General features: G+C 45.3%; 1 protein-coding gene and 1 pseudogene across 4 annotated transcripts in view; one reads left to right on the top strand and one right to left on the bottom strand.

Moving 5' to 3' along the window:
• Nucleotides 1-16,532, bottom strand: part of LOC105474135 (glutaminase 2) — a 36,614-nt gene that overhangs the window by 15,943 nt on the left and 4,139 nt on the right. The window contains exon 1 of one of the 4 annotated variants that reach the window (XM_011728575.2): nucleotides 2,426-2,816. The exons of 1 other annotated variant lie outside the window; for it this stretch is intronic. In XM_011728575.2, coding sequence (XP_011726877.1) covers nucleotides 2,426-2,607 — 182 coding nt within the window. In that variant the 5' untranslated portion in view covers nucleotides 2,608-2,816. Of the gene's footprint in view, nucleotides 1-1,944; nucleotides 2,225-2,270; nucleotides 2,398-2,425; nucleotides 2,817-16,532 lie in introns of those variants that run through there. 2 more of the 4 variants (XM_011728577.2, XM_011728576.3) reach the window with 2 other exon arrangements.
• On the top strand, nucleotides 12,184-14,287 carry LOC105474133 (60 kDa heat shock protein, mitochondrial pseudogene; annotated as a pseudogene).

Genomic DNA, 16,532 nt, shown 5'->3' with positions numbered 1-16,532 from the left:
TTTTTTTTGTAGAGACAGGATTTTGCCATGTTGCCCAAGCTGGTTTCAAACTCCTGAGCTCAAGTGATCCTCTCCACCTTGGCCACCCACAGTGCTGGGATTACAGGTGTGAGCCACTGCGCCTGGCTCTAAATTTATTTTTTTAATTGACACATAATTGTACAGATGTTTATGGGATGCATAGCGATGTTTCAATACATAGAATTATAGAGATCGGTAAGGGTAATTAGTATATCCATCATCTCAAACATTTATCATTTCTTTGTGTTGGGATATTTTCCTCTTGATACTCTTACTTTTCTTTTAAAGTCTTAAATACAGCCGGGCACGGTGGCTAACGCCTATAATCCTAGCACTTTGGGAGGCTCAGGCAGGTGGATTATCTGAGGTCAGGAGTTCAAGACCAGTCTGACCAACATGGTGAAACCCATCTCTATTAAAAATACAAAAATTAGCCAGTCGTGGTGGTGGGTACCCATAATCCCAGCTACTCGGGAAGCTGAGGCAGAGGTTGCAGTGAGCCGAGATTGCGCCACTGCACTCCAGTCTGGACGACAAAGAGACTCTGTCTCCAAAAAAAAAAGTCATAAACACAGCTAAATAGCTAAATATTAAACAAACAATAACCCGAATAACAGCGCATTTCCTCTTTGCTGCTCTCTTTCCTCCGCCAAACACAGGAACCCCACCCCATCATGGTGTCACACTGCCAGAGCACATCACTCTCCAGTGCTCACAACCCTTTCTGCATGGGGAGTACCAGTCCAAGGATATGACAGGGGGTTCCCTGGGCAGAAGAAACAAGGTCCCCTGAAAAGACTTCCATCACCAGACTCCCCTGGATAAGGAGGTGTGTGGCGGGGGAACTAGGGATACCTATAGTTCCCTACTCTGCAGAAGGTAGACAGATGAGGGAAGTTCAGCCTTTGCTGTATCCCACCTTATTTCTCCCATGGTGAATATCTGGGAGGAAGTTGGGGTGGAGACTAGAACAGGAGGGAGAGGGCTTATCCTTTAAATGTTCTGTGTCTCTTTGAGAAGAAGCTGATGGAAAAGTACTGTGTAATATGGATAAGCAGACACCATGACTATGAAAAAAAGAAAGAAAAGGGCCGGGCATGGTGGCTCATGCCTGTAATCCCAGCACTTTGGGAGGCTGAGGTAGGCAGATCATCTGAAGTCAGGAGTTCAAGACCAGCTAGGCCAACATGGTGAAACCCTGTCTCTACTAAAACTACAAAAATTAGCGGGGTGTGGTGGCGCGTACCTGTAATCCCAGCTACTCTAGAGGCTGAGGCAGGAGAATTATTTGAACCCAGGAGGCGGAGGTTGCAGTGAGTCAACATGGTGCCACTGCACTCCAGCCTGTGTGACAGAGTGAGACTCTGTCTCAAAAAAGAAAGAAATAAAAGTACGGCATAATGTCATTAATAATAAATAATACCTATTGGTGTCCCTTACGACAGAGACTCGAGTAGTTGGTGAGGTAGTGTTGTGTCAGTCTGGCTACTTTACTGATAGTGTCTATGTTTCTGAGTGTCATGAGGGAGATGGCCCATTTCCTGTTCCTGCTACAGTAGAGCAATGGCTCTTTGAACAGTGTCTATGCTGGCCCTCTGGGGAGGACAAGATTTCCTGTTCAGCACCGTCTGCGTCTCGGAGAAAAAGGCTCAGCCACCAAGTGTGTCCTAGGCGGTGGGGAAGATAAAAGTTTGGCCACCTGGGCGGAAGAAGTACCCAAAGAAAGAACCTTTTAGATTCCGGAGCCTGGGCAGCATAAATAATAGCTCTGACTGGCTCTGGTTTGGGAAATCTGCGTCTTACAGACTTTTCCTCTATTACAAATATTCTCCCCATTCAACAACCAGTTTGGAAAATCCCCCCCCCCCCAATCTGCTGTTCAGGGAGCACTACTACGCACACACCTAACACTTATGCACGTACCTGCGCACCAGTAACACACGAGCATCACACATTACCCACCGAGGACACGCAGAAACACAACACACAGACAGACCCCAGTACACTTGGACCTGAGGCAGGAGGCTGTTCCACACCCACGCATCTCCTAAAATACACACCGAGACGAGGGAAGGTGAGGACGGGCGGCGTGCGCCCGGCCCTGCACTCAGACACGTGAACCAAGTAACACTCGGGGCGCATCTGTGATCCAGGTTAACTGCGCACCTTGGACAGGCGCCATCCCCAGGACCCGCTTGCCCGAACGCACTCCCAGGCAGATTGCAGATTACCGCCCGAACACGGCGTACCCAAAGCTCCACATCCAAAGGAAAAGGCATCCAGGGCTAGTGAGCCAGGAGAGGGGAGATGAGGGACGCTGCCTGGGGAGGGCACTCGGGAACTAGCGAGGACCACAGTGGGAGTTGGGGCAAGCCCGTCCCCTGCCCTGTCCCAGGAGCCTTACTGATCCTGGTGCTGCGGTTGGCGGCTGTGTGGTGTCTCTCTGCCCTGCGCCGCGGCCTCACTGAGGTGGTGCCGGACGCCCTCGCCAAGGAGGGGGCTCCGGCTCAGGTGACCCCAGTCTCCCCGCCGGCAGTGACTGCTGGCCCGGCTCAGCGACTTCTGCAGAGCCTTCATGGAGCGCATGCCCCCAGCAAGCCGCTGGCTCTGCAGGTGCGCCCAGGACCTCTAGCTGTGGCTGAGAAGGAGAGGCGGAGCGGGCGAGACAAGGTGCGGGGGAGTTCTGTGAGGGAGCTCTGGGCCTGAAAGACCGAGAAGGGGGGCCCGGTGGGTGGGGCTGGGGCAGGAGGAGGGGCCTGCCCCTTTAAAGCTGGCTCCAGGGTTAGGCACACCCTCAGGACAGGGGCTAGGTGAAGAGCGTTGGGAATAAAGGAGAACCCGAGTGGGTGGAGAGAGGGCGGTGCCTGGGAGCTGGAATGGACAATGCCCAGGCCCAATCACTGAGGAAGCAAAAACATTGAGGCGGGGAAAGGGTAAGGTTGCCCAATGAGAGCAAGACGGTAGGCTCTTGCGACAGCCTGCGGGTGCTTCCACGTGGGCCCCGCGAGCGCTTCCGCGTGGACCCCGAGAGCGCGGGTGTCCGCGGATGCTGAGGGCTGGAAAGGCGAGGACAAGCTGAGGCAAAGCCGGTGGGGGCGGGAGGCGCTCTCCGGGGACACCGTGGGGCTGCGAACGATGGAGTTCTCGTTAGAGAGGAGGGTGCTGCCTCGAGAGAGGAGGCCAAGTAAGAGTGAGCCCAGTTCAGGAGGTCACTTAGAGAGCCTCGACCTCCGAAGGCCAAACCAGCGCCCAATAATCCGGCGCGTAGCGTGGCCCGCGGCCGACCTGCCGTGGTGCTGAGTGGAGAGCAGGATGGCTGCTGGGTATCGCGGGCAGAAGCAGCCGACCAGCACCTCAGGGAGGCATGGGGCGGCGGGAAGGTCGCTCTGGCGGTTAGGATGCCTGGTTCCAGTTTGTGTCCCTCTACCATTTATTTGGTGTAGGACTTGTTTTAAAATCTGGAAAGTTAAAACATTAAAATAAGGTGGCACGCAGAAAAATATTTTATAAACCATGAAGTGCTCCCCACATTTTTACTACTTTGTTTGCCGTTGTCCTCCTCACGGGCAGAAAAGAGGCTATGTACAAAAAGCATTTTGAAATCTAAGAACATTCAGGACTTTTGCCATTTGCAACTAGAATTTTCACCTTGTATCTCGGCAGCGCCTAACCCAGCATCCATATTTAGTAGGGACTCATTATGTAAATAATAGCTATTATTGAGTGCCCATGGTGTGTGTTATAATAGCTATTATTGAGTGCCCATGGTGTGCCAACCACTTCGTTTCTCTCCCTCTTACCAGAGACCTACAAAGTAGTGATTAGTCTCAATTTGAAGGTGAGGAAACTAAGACTCGGAAATTAAGACTTCTCGCATAAGGTAACCCAGCTAGTAAGTACCAAAGCCAGAAGTTAGACCCGTTTTTTGTTTTGTTTTGTTTTTAACTACAAGTCTCTCCTTCATGCAGCCCTTCCCAAAAATTAAGCATTGAATTGAATTATCCCAAGAGAAATGACCCCATCCCTAAAGGAGGTATTTTATGTGTGTGGAAGTATTATGATACAGTACTGGGAGCCTTTTCCTTGTGATAGTTCTGGCTGTTTCACAAAACACTAGTTTTCTTTTTTTCTTTTTTCTTTTTTTTTTTTTTTTGAGACGAAGTTTTGCTCTTGTTGCCCAAGCTGGAGTGCAATGGCGCAGTCTCGACTCACGGCAACCTCCGCCTCCTGGGTTCAAGCGATTCTCCTGCCTCAGCCTCCCTAGTAGCTGGAATTACAGGCGTGTGCTACCTCACCCAGCTAATTTTTTGTCTTTATAGAGACGGGGTTTCGCTATGTTGGTCAGGCTGGTCTCAAACTCCTGACCTCAGATGATCCGCCCGCCTCAGCCTCCCAAAGTGCTGGAATTACAGGCATGAGCCACCGTGCTTGGCCCATAGTTTTCATTTTTGAATTAAAATGAGTTTCAAGGGTACCCGTGGGAAAACAAATACTGAAACCAGTATGGTGTGTTCTGTGGAAAGGCAGTTCTCCTTTGCCTTGGCTAGGATTGGAGGGCTTATTTGGCTTAAAACCAGATGGAGTAACATTTGTTTTTGCTTGTTTTTCTCTTCTATAGTCAATCTGTGCCTGCTATATCCGTTCTCCTGTCCGTGGAAAGCCGTCTAATTCTGGGACTCTGGCTTGCTGCTTTATGCTTGGCTTTGCCCAAGAGGCAGAGTTCTGGGTCTTAATAGTGTAAATTCAATCCTGCATTAGTTTTTTCATATGTAACAGACGAATCTTATTCTTGTTTCATAGGAATATTATTTATCTGAAGCGTTTTCATCTGTTCAAGAGAAAAATACCACCTGTTAAGGAATTTCTAAACATTACCCAGAATTAATTTGCTTCCTTTATTTCCAATTTCCGCCTCTTTGAATTAGCTTTATACTCTAATGAGTTCCTTACTCTCTTTCTCCTAGCACTCTTCCGCTAATAGGAACTGTTTGGGTAGTGAAGAAGATCTATGCATGGAAGCAGAGGTTCTTTGCTTAGAGAACTAGCTCCAGCTGCACTTGGACCTTTGGACTAACTCTGTCTCCAATACAATATTGCTGTCTTTGCATGAGGATGGAGCATGAACTGGTGATTTGGGAGGCCAGTGGTACTGTGTAAAGTATAAGATACTAGAGAAGAACAAGTTTGTTGTCCCAGGTGGTTAAAGCTTGGCAGGGTCAGGTCCTCTTTTTGTTTCTAATTGAAAAATATTCATCATCTAGTTTAATTTGTGCAAAACTATTAGCCAACTATGACAGGGGCAGCTATAAATGAAGATTTTCATAACTGAAAGAAAGTTTTTTGTGTCTCTAACAGTGGATTTTTAGGTTAGTCCACGGCTGTGCCAGAGTTTTGTGATATGTGAGAGAGGATTGGAGTTAATGATTTTGAATCCTTAAGAAAAGCTAAATCTGGGCCGGGCACGGTGGCTCACGCCTGAAATCCCAGTGTTTTGGGAGGCTGAGGCAGGTGGATCACCTGAGGTCAGGAGTTCGAGACCAACCTGACCAACATGGAGAAGCACTGACTCTAATAAACATACCAAATTAGCCGGATGTGGTGGCACATGCCTGTAATCCCAGATGCTCAGGAGGCTGAGGCAGGAGAATTGCTCGAAGCCGGGAGGTGGAGGTTGCGGTGAGCCGAGATTGTGCCACTGCACTCCAGCCTGGACAACAAGAGTGAAACTCCATCTCAAAAAAAAAAAGAAAAAAAAAAAAGAAAAGCTAAATCCTCTGTGATAGGAAATTGATGTTTGGAGATTGTTTATTTCTTATGATTAGGAAACTCATTTGTTCTACTCTTTTTTTTTTTTTTCTTTTTTGGTGATGGGGTCTTGCTCTGTCATCCAGACTGGAGTGCAATGGCGTGATCTCGGCTCACTGCAACATCTGCCTCCTGGATTCAAGCAATTCTCCTGCCTCAGCCTCCCAAGTAGTTGGGATTACAGGTGCCCGCCAATACGCCCGGCTAATTTTTGTATTTTTAGTAGTGACGGAGTTTCACTATGTTGGCAAGGCTGGTCTCAAACTCCTGACCCCGTGATCCGCCCGCCCTGGCCTCCCAAAGTCCTGGGATTACAGGTGTGAGCCACTGCACCCGGTCTGTTCCACTGTTTAGACTGTAGCTAGGATGTTAATTGGTCCAAGTAAAGGATTAGTTCACTTTTTTTTTTCATTAATCTTTGCTAATGATACTATTGTTACAAACTCCTTTCTGCCTTAGTTTCTCCATTTGTAAAAGATAAACGTGTATTTTACTGGGTAAAAATGTAAGTACTTGGGGCTCTGACATAATCAGCTTCCACTAATTCAATTAATATTTATTTGTTGGCATTCAGTGTGCCAGGTCCAGTGCTGGAGAATCCAGAATTTTAAAAATTTAATAAACCAGTTTCTATTGGAAGAAATGAGAAAGTTTATGTTTAAAATTTCTAATGAAGGTCGGGCGCGGTGGCTCACGCCTGTAATCCCAGCACTTTGCGAGTCCGAGGCGGGCGGATCAGGAGGTCAGGAGATCGAGACCATCCTGGCTAACACGGTGAAACCCCGTCTCTACTAAAAATACAAAAAATTAGCCAGGCGTGGTGGCGGGCGCCTGTAGTCCCAGCTACTCGAGAGGCTGAGGCAGGAGAATGGCGTGAACCTGGGAGGCGGAGCTTGCAGTGAGCCGAGATCGCACCACTGCACTCCAGCCTGGGCGACAGAGCGAGACTCCGTCTCAAAAAAAAAAAAAAAAAAAAATTCCTAATGAAAAATGCTGTGATGTAGAGACATGCAGAAGAAAGTATAAAGAGAGGACATCTAAGCTGGGGATGAAGGGCCACTGGGATAGAAGAGGAATGTTGGCTGACAGGAGCTGGTTTTTAAAGCATGAGAGGTGTTTCAGACAGAGGGCTCTACAAGAATAAACAGAGCCTGAGAGGAACATTCGAGGGACTCTACCTCTAGTTGGGTTGGAATGAAACGTGGGTATAAGAGTGTGAACCAGCTGGGCGTGGTGGCTCACACCTGTAATCCCAGCACTTTGGGAGGCTGAGGTAGGCAGATCACAAGGTCAGGAGTTTGAGACCAGCCTGACCAGCATGGTGAAACCCCGTCTCTACTGAAAATACAAAAATTAGCCAGGCGTGGTGGCATGTACCTGTAATCTCAGCTACTCAGGAGGCTGAGGCAGGAGAATCAGTTGAACCTGGGAGGCAGAGGTTGCAGTGAGCCGAGATCACGCCATTGCACTCCAGCCTGGGTGACAGAGTGAGACTCCGTCTCAAAAAAAAAAAAGAATGTGGACCAATGAAACTGAGGATGTAGGTATGAGATGCATGTTTTAACTTGATGCTAGACTTTCATAGAGTAAATGAAATTTAATAAAAGTTTAAACATGTCTGTGATCTACTCCAGTGTGCTTTCCTAATTCTTCTTTGGTTTAGCAATAACAAAATAAAAATTTATAGGACTGAAAAAATATAAATATAAGCCTATTAAAAAAACATATCATCACACTGGTCCATTTATGATGCTTAACATGCATTTTCTCTATTTTGCCAAATAATATCTTCTATAATCTGGGTTCTCCAATAGCCATTAAAGTAGATTATAGCAAATCTTAATCAACAAAATATACTAAAAGAATGTAGATTTTGGGCCGGGCGCGGTGGCTCACGCCTGTAATCCCAGCACTTTGGGAGGCCGAGGCGGGCGGATCACAAGGTCAGGAGATCGAGACCACGGTGAAACCCCGTCTCTACTAAAAATACAAAAAATTAGCCGGGCGCGGTTGTGGGCGCCTGTAGTCCCAGCTACTCGGGAGGCTGAGGCAGGAGAATGGCGTGAACCCGGGAGGCGGAGCTTGCAGTGAGCCGAGATCGCGCCACTGCACTCCAGCCTGGGCGACAGAGCGAGACTCCGTCTCAAAAAAAAAAAAAAAAAAGAATGTAGATTTTGCTAGAATTCCTAAAAAGGATTTAGAAAAGTCTGTAGGCAAAAACTAATTTGAAGGAATTTGAAAGCCTTTGCTGACACAGCAAAAAGAAAATACCTTCAGGGTTTGATTGATAGGATTTTCTTTTTTCTTTTTTCCCTTCTCCAAGTTATTGGTAGAGAAATAGTATTTTAATACTTGTTTTTCTTTGACTTAAAGAATATGGAAGATGTCAGAATCTTGTATTACTCTATAGTGAACAAATGAGACCCTTCTCTAAAAGACTAGGTTAAATTAACTTTTAACCACATTTACCTAAGTGAAACACTCCATAAGCCATATTTTATTAAGATTTTATATAATTTGAAATTTTTTACGTCACCTGCTTTGACCTGTCAGTTTGCAAAAAAACTGTCGTTATAGTTTACTGATTTTCAGGAAAGTTTTAGATAATACAATTTTAGATCATCAGGTAATTTATGTAACTACCACTCAGAAAAGAGATTTTTGGTGTTAAGTATATTTACTCCCTTGTTTGCATTTCTTGTTCCAATTTAGTTAATTTAATTAGATGAAAATTCACAATAAAAAGTAGGTGAAGGTGCCAAATTAAAGGAATAATACTACATATAAAATTTCTGTGATAGTTGCTAATGGTACCAGTACTTGATTTCAAGTTTCTCTGAAATATCATCTTAGTTTTGTTTTTGAATTATTATTTAACAAGTCCCTTACTGGTGAATATTTGTGTTATTTTCCCTTTTTTTTTTTTTTTTGAGATGGAGTTTCACTCTTGTTGCCCAGGCTGGAGTGCAATGGCACGATCTCAGCTCACCACAACCTCCGCCTCCCGGGTTCAAGCGACTCTCCTGCCTCAGCCTCCTGAGTAGCTGGGATTACAGGCGCCCGCTAATACACCTGGCTAATTTTTGGTATTTTTAGTAGATATGAGGTTTCTCCATGTTGGTCAGGCTGGTCTCGAACTCCCGACCTCAGGTAATCCACCCGCCTCGGCCTCCCAAAGTGCTGGGATTACAGGCGTGAGCCACTGAGCCTGGTCTCCATTTTTTATTATTACTAGAATCACCATATTTCCTGGCTTGTCTGGAACAGTATGAAACACGTTCTTATATTTATAGCAAAATTAGGCCAGGCGCGGTGGCTCACGCCTGTAACCTCAGCATTTTGGGAGGCTGAGGTGGGCGGATCACCTGAGGTCAGGAGTTCGAGACCAGCCTGGCCAACATGGTGAAACTCTGTCCCTTCTAAAGGGCCGGGCGCGGTGGCTCAAGCCTGTAATCCCAGCACTTTGGGAGGCCAAGACGGGCAGATCATGAGGTCAGGAGATCGAGACCATCCTGGCTGACACGGTGAAACCCCGTCTCTACTAAAAAATACAAAAAACTAGCCGGGCGAGGTGGCGGGCGCCTGTAGTCCCAGATACTCGGGAGGCTGAGGCAGGAGAATAGCGTGAACCCGGGATGTGGAGCTTGCAGTGAGCCGAGATCTGGCCACTGCACTCCAGCCTGGGCGGCAGAGCGAGACTCCTTCTCAAAAAAAAAAAAAAAAAAAAAAATACAAAAAATTAGCCAGACGTGGTGTCACACACCTGTAATTCCAGCTACTCGGGAGGTTGAGGCAGGATAATTGCTTGAACGCCAGGGGGCAGAGGTTGCAGTGAGCCAAGATCACGCCACTGCACTCCAGCTGGGCGACAGAGCGAGACTCCATCTTAAAAAAAAAACAGCTACTCGGGAGGCTGAGGCAGGAGAATGGCGTGAACCCGGGAGGCGGAGCTTGCAGTGAGCCGAGATCGCGTCACTGCACTCCAGCCTGGGCGACAGAGCGAGACTCCGTCTCAAAAAAAAAAACAAAACAGAAAACCAAAAACCAAAAACTGCTTAAGGAACTCTAGAATCACGATATTTAACACAATTATTATAATTTAATATAGAAGCACAAGCAGGGAAAAAAATATGTCACCAAAGTTTTCAAATAGTCAACTCATTATTGGAGCCATTTTATTTTATTTATTCAGCTGGTTCAGAATTCAAAAGGGCATATAATGAAGTTGCTATCCTGCTTCTGTTTCCCAGCTATCCAGTTTCCCTCCCTGGAGGCAAACAGTGTCATTGTTTTTTTGTTGTTGTTGTTGGCTTTTTTTTTTTTTTTTTTTTTTTTTTTGAGATGGAGTCTCTGTCGCCCAGGCTGGAGTGCAGTGACGCGATCTCGGCTCACTTTAAGCTCCGCCTCCCGGATTCACGTCATTCTTCTGCCTCAGCCTCCCGAGTAGCTGGGACTACAGGCGCCCGCCACCACGCCCGGCTAATTTTTTTTGTATTTTTAGTAGAGACGGGGTTTCACCGTGTTAGCCAGGATGGTCTCGATCTCCTGACCTGGTGATCCGCCCGTCTCGGCCTCCCAAAGTGCTGGGATTACAGGCGTGAGCCACCGCGTCCGGCCATTTTTTTTTTTTTTTTTTTTTTTTTTTTTTTTTTTTTTTGAGACGGAGTCTGGCTCTGTCGCCCAGGCTGGAGTGCAGTGGCGCGATCTCGGCTCGCTGCAAGCTCCGCCTCCCAGGTTCACGCCAGTCTCCTGCCTCAGCCTCCCGAGTGGCTGGGACTACAGGCACCCGCCACCACGCCTGGCTAATTTTTTGTATTTTTAGTAGAGACGGGGTTTCACTGTGTTAGCCAGGATGATCTCGATCTCCTGACCTCGTGATCCACCTGCCTCAGCCTCCCAAAGTGCTGGGATTACAGGCATGAGCCACTGCACCCAGCCTGTTTTCCTTATTTCTTTATTATTTTGTATTCATCTGTAAAGGAGGATTTTCTTCATCAATTACTTGGTTATTCTGAGAAACAATTCATATAGAAAAGGCAGGCTATATATTCAACTTGTTTTCCTTTATTTACTAGTTTTAGGGATAGTAAGTTGATTATGTAATATTCTCTTAAAGACGATCAATTAGGGCTTTGAAAAATTATTATGAACTTGTGGATTTTATTAAATTTGGCATGTTTACATTCTTTGTAGTTATTCTTTTTGATGCTCAAACTGTACCATCTTTGGACAATAGCAACCCACTGAAGTTGATTCTTTTTAAATATTATTCATTTAATTTTTCACTTTTTTCAATAGAGACTGTGTTTCCCAGACTGGTCTTGAACTCTTGGTCTCAAGCAGACCTCCTGCCTCTGCCTCGTAAAGTGCTAGGATTACAGGTGTGAGCCCCCATGCCCGGCTTCTAAAGTTGATTCTTGAATCCTTTTGACATAACCCCAGTAGTCTTTGATAGCTTTCTTGCTTACTGCTGTGAAGATGCCTTGTATGTACTGTCTCTTCTTCTTGTTGCCAATTGTATCTTTCGGATCTATTCCTACAAGTGGGACTGTTGGGTTGAAGAGTCAATACACATATAATTTTGGTAGATAGTGTGAAAGGCATTATTTTATTTTGTTTTTCCACAAGCAATATATGAAAGTGCCCTCCCTGCCTTTTTTTTTTTTTTTTGGTAGAGACAGGGTTTTTTTCTGTCGCTTATGCTGGAGTGCAGGGGTATGATCTTGGCTCACTGCAGCCTCAAGCTATCCTCCCACCTTACCCTTCTGGGTAGCTAGGACTAAGGCATATGCCACTGTGCCTGGCTTATTTAAAAACTTTTTTTTTTTTTTTTAGAGATGGAGTGTTGCTATGTTGCCCAAGCTTGAAAGTACCTTTTAACCCACAGTCTCACCAACAGTTTGTTGTAAGCTTCTGGATTTTTGCCAGTCTGGCAGGTGAGAAATGGTATCTCCGGGTAGTTTTGTTTGTTTGTTTGTTTGTTTTTGTTTGTTTGTTTTTTGAGACAGAGTCTTTGCTCTGTCACCCAGGCTGGAGTGAAGTGGCAGGATCTCAGTCCACTGCAAACTCCGCCTCCCGGGTTCACGCCATTCTCCTGCCTCAGCCTCCTGAGTAGCTGGGACTACAGGCGCCTGCCACCACACCCGGCTAATTTTTTTGTATTTTTTAATAGAGATGGGGTTTCACCATGTTAGCCAGGATGGTCTCGATCTCCTGACCTGGTGATCCGCCCGCCTCGGCCTCCCAGAAGTGCTGGGATTACAGGCGTGAGCCACCATGCCCGGCCTACTCCATGTAGTTTTAATGTGAGCATATTTTTATGTTCAAAATCACATTTTAATAAGTTGATGATAGCAAACCTGCATTGACATTTAAAGAAGGCAGGCCAAGCATGGTGGCTCATGTTTGTAATCCCAGCACTTTGTAAGGCCAAGGCGGGAGAATCACTTCGGTGCAGAAGTTTGAGACCAGCCTGGACAACATAGTGAGACCCCATCTCTATAAAAATTTTTAGCCCTCACTCGCCAGTGACGACCTGTCTCGCTGCGCGCACGCCCTGCCACCGGCCCGCAGAAATGCTTTGGTTACCTACAGTCTTTCGCCAGATGAGACCAGTGTCCAGGGTACTGACTCCTCATCTCACTCGGGCTTATGCCAAAGATGTAAAATTTGGTGCAGATTCCCGAGCCTTAATGCTTCAAGGTGCAGACCTTTTAGCCGATGCTGTAGCCGTTACAATGGGGCCAAAGGGAAGAACAGTGATTATTGAGCAGAGCTGGGGAAGTCCCAGAGTAACAAAAGATGGTGTGACGGTTGCAAAGTCAATTGACTTAAAGGATAAATATAAAAACATTGGAGCTAAACTTGTTCAAGATGTTGCCAATAACACAAATGAAGAGGCTGGGGATGGCACTACCACTGCTACTGTACTGGCATGCTCTATAGCCAAGGAAGGCTTCGAGAAGATTAGCAAAGGTGCTAATCTAGTGGAAATCAGGAGAGGTGTGATGTTAGCTGTTGATGCTGTAATTGTTGAACTTAAAAAGCAGTCTAAACCTGTGATGACCCCTGAAGAAATTGCACAGATTGCTACGATTTCTGCAAACGGAGACAAATAAATTGGCAATATAATCTCTGATGCAATGAAAAAGGCTGGAAGAAAGGGTGTCATCACAGTAAAGGATGGAAAAACACTGAATGATGAATTATAGATTATTGAAGGTATGAAGTTTGATCGAGGCTATCTTTCTCCATACTTTATTAATACATCAAAAGGTCAGAAATGTGAATTCCAGGATGCCTATGTTCTGTTGAGTGAAAAGAAAATTTCTAGTGTCCAGTCCATTGTACCTGCTCTTGAAATTGCCACTGCTCACCGTAAGCCTTTGGTCATAATTGCTGAAGACATTGATGGAAAAGCTCTAAGTATACTCGTCTTGAATAAGCTAAAGGTTGGTCTTCAGGTTGTGGCAATCAAGACTCCAGGGTTTGGTGACAATAGAAAGAACCAGCTTAAAGGTATGGCTATTGCTACTGGTGGTACAGTGTTTGGAGAAGAGGAGCTGACCGTAAATCTTGAAGACATTCAGCCTCATGACTTAGGAAACGTTGGAGAGGTCATTGTGACCAAAGACGATGCCATGCTCTTAAAAGGAAAAGGTGACAAAGCTCAAACTGAAAAAAATGTATTCAAGAAACCATTGAGCAGTTAGATGTCACAACTAGTGAATATGAAAAGGAAAAACTGAATGAATGGCGGCAAAACTTTCAGATGGAGTAACTGTGCTGAAGGTCAGTGGGACAAATGATGTTGAAGTGAATGAAAAGAAAGACAGAGTTCAGATGCCCTTAATGCTACAAGAGCTGCTGTTGAAGAAGGCATTGTATTGGGAGGGGGTTGTGCCCTGCTTCAATGCATTCCAGCCTTGGACTCATTGACTCCAGTTGATGAAGATAAAAAAATTGGTATAGAAATTATTAAAAGAACACTCAAAATTCCAGCAATGACCATTGCTAAGAATGCAGGTGTTGAAGGATCTTTGATAGTTGAGAAAATTATGCAAAGTTCCTCAGAAGTTGGTTATATGCTATGGTTGGAGATTTTGTGAATATGGTGGAAAAAGGAATTATTGACCCAACAAAGGCTGTGAGAACTGCTTTACTGGATGCTGCTGGTGTGGCCTCTCTGTTAACTACAGCAGAAGTTGTAGTCACAGAAATTCCTAAAGACGAGAAGGACCATGGAACGGGTGCAATGGGTGGAATGGGAGGTGGTATGGGAGGTGGCATGTTCTAACTCTTAGACTAGTGCTTTACCTTTATTAATGAACTGTGACAGGAAACCCAAGGCAGTATTCCTCACCAGTAACTTCAGAGAAGTCAGTTGGAGAAAATGAAGAAAAAGGCTGGCTGAAAATCACTATAACCATCAGTTACTGGTTTCAGTTGACAAAATATATAATGGTTTGCTGCTGTCATTGTCCATGCCTCCAGATAATTTATTTATTTATTTTTTTTTCACAATACACAGTCCTTGTATTTAGGTACATTATGAGACACACTTACTTTTTCTCTACATTTAGCACATCAGCATAGAAATGTGATGAATTAATCTCCTAGTGATATAAAGTAAGAAGTAATGCACTGCAATAAAATATCACATGTGACAGGACACCAAGTGGGGTTTTGTTAGGAGGTGGGGAGGAGAATGGTACAAAGCTGAATCAGGCAAGGTCCCTACCCTTCATCAGCTTACAATTTAGTTGGAGAGTTAAGGCAATTTAAGAGTGAAATCGATTCCATAATCATTAGCTGTCACAAGGCTGCCTGTGATTAACTTCCAAATAGGTAATCCAGTCAATGAAGGCTGAGCTCAAAGGCAAGAGACCTCATTGTGGACTGGGAAGACTTCATTTCTTAGTTGACTTCTCAGAAAGTTGCTTCCTTGCCTCCTGGTATTAGCCTTTTATTTTGTATTTTTGAATAAAAAAACATTTGTACATTCCTGATACTGGGTACAAGAGCCATGTACCAATGTACTGCTTTCAACTTAAATCACTGAGGCATTTTTACTACTATTCTGTTAAAATCAGGATTTTAGTGCTTGCCACCACCTGATGAGAAGTTAAGTAGCCTTTCTGTGGATAATGAGAATAAGTAGAGAAATATCCAATTATGTGACAACCTTTGTGTAATAAAAATTTGTTTAAAGTTAATTTTTTTTTTTTTTTTTGAGACGGAGTCTTTGCTCTGTCGCCCAGGCTGGAGTGCAGTGGCGCCAACTCGGCTCACTACAAGCTCCGCCTCCTGGGTTTACGCCATTCTCCTGCCTCAGCCTCCCGAGTAGCTGGGACTACAGGCGCCCGCCACCTCGCCCGGCTGGTTTTTTGTACTTTTAGTAGAGACGGGGTTTCACCGTGTCAGCCAGGATGGTCTCGATCTCCTGACCTTGTGATCCGCCCGTCTCGGCCTCCCAAAGTGCTGGGATTACAGGCGTGAGCCACCGCGCCTGGCCACATTTTTTTTTTTAATTAGTTAGGCATGGTGGCATGTGCCTGTAGTCCCAGCTACTCAGGAGGCAGGGGTGGGAGGATCAATTGAGCCCAGGATGTCAAGGCTGCAGTGAGGCATAATCAAGGCACTTCACTCCAGCCTGGGCAACAGAGAAAGACTCTGTCTCAAAAAAAAAAAAAAAAAAGTTTGTCTTTAGCAATCTAAAATTTGACGAGTTTGCTTTGATTCTCTAGCTGCAGGTTCATAACCTGATTTACCCACTGCAAATTCTATACTTTCTTTTCCCAGGATTTGCTAAAGGAGGCACAACCCGTTTTACCCAGGAGATGGCAGTGTTTCTCTTACTGTTATATTTATTGGACGCTCACTTTCCCATCGAAGGTGAAATACTTAAAGTGAAAATTGTATTCTTTCAGTGAATAATCTTGAGTTAAATTATGTTTAGCTGTTAATGATAATAAGATTAGTAAAGTTGGTGCCTGCCTTCTAGGAGTTGACAATCTAGGAGCAAGAGCTCGTGGAGGTGGAACTGTGAAGCAGAGTCAAAGAATAGCCTAAAAAGGCCAGCTGTGGTGGCTCACACCTGTAATCCCAGCACTTTGGGAGGCTGGGGCAGGCAGATAACTTGAGGTCAGAAGTTCAAGACCAGCCTGGCCAACATGGTGAAACCCCCATCTCTACTAAAGATACGAAAATTAGCCAGGCATGGTGATGTGCACCTGTAATCCCAGCTACTGGGGAGGCTGAGGCAGGAGAATCATTTGCACCTGGGAGGCAGAGGCTGCATGAGTTGAGATTGTGCCGCTGCACTCCAGCCTGGGCAACAGAGCAATACTCTGTCTCAAAAAAAAAAAAAAAAAAAAAAAAAGCCTATGAAAATTTCAAACAAAATGTTACAGGAATACAAATTTGTAATTGACCTCTTGATGTGATGTCTTTAATGGCAGTTTAACTTTAGCCCGCAGGTGAGAGTGGGCTTACTCCACTGTTAGGAGACATAGGTAAGTTCAAGCTGTCTGACTTCCAAGACACAAAAATAGGCAATAAAAAGAAAATCAGGCCAGGCATGGTGGCTCATACTTGTAATCCCAGCACTTTGGAAGGCTGAAGCAAGAGGATCTCCCTTGAGGCCATGAGTTTGAGACTAGCTTGGGAAACATAATGAGACCCCTATCTCTACAACAAATTTAAAA

This window comes from Macaca nemestrina, chromosome 10 (assembly GCF_043159975.1).
Source record: "Macaca nemestrina isolate mMacNem1 chromosome 10, mMacNem.hap1, whole genome shotgun sequence".
In the NCBI taxonomy this organism is placed as follows: Eukaryota; Metazoa; Chordata; class Mammalia; order Primates; family Cercopithecidae; genus Macaca; species Macaca nemestrina.
Note: the sequence above shows the minus strand (reverse complement) of the source record. Positions and strands in the feature narration are given on the sequence as shown.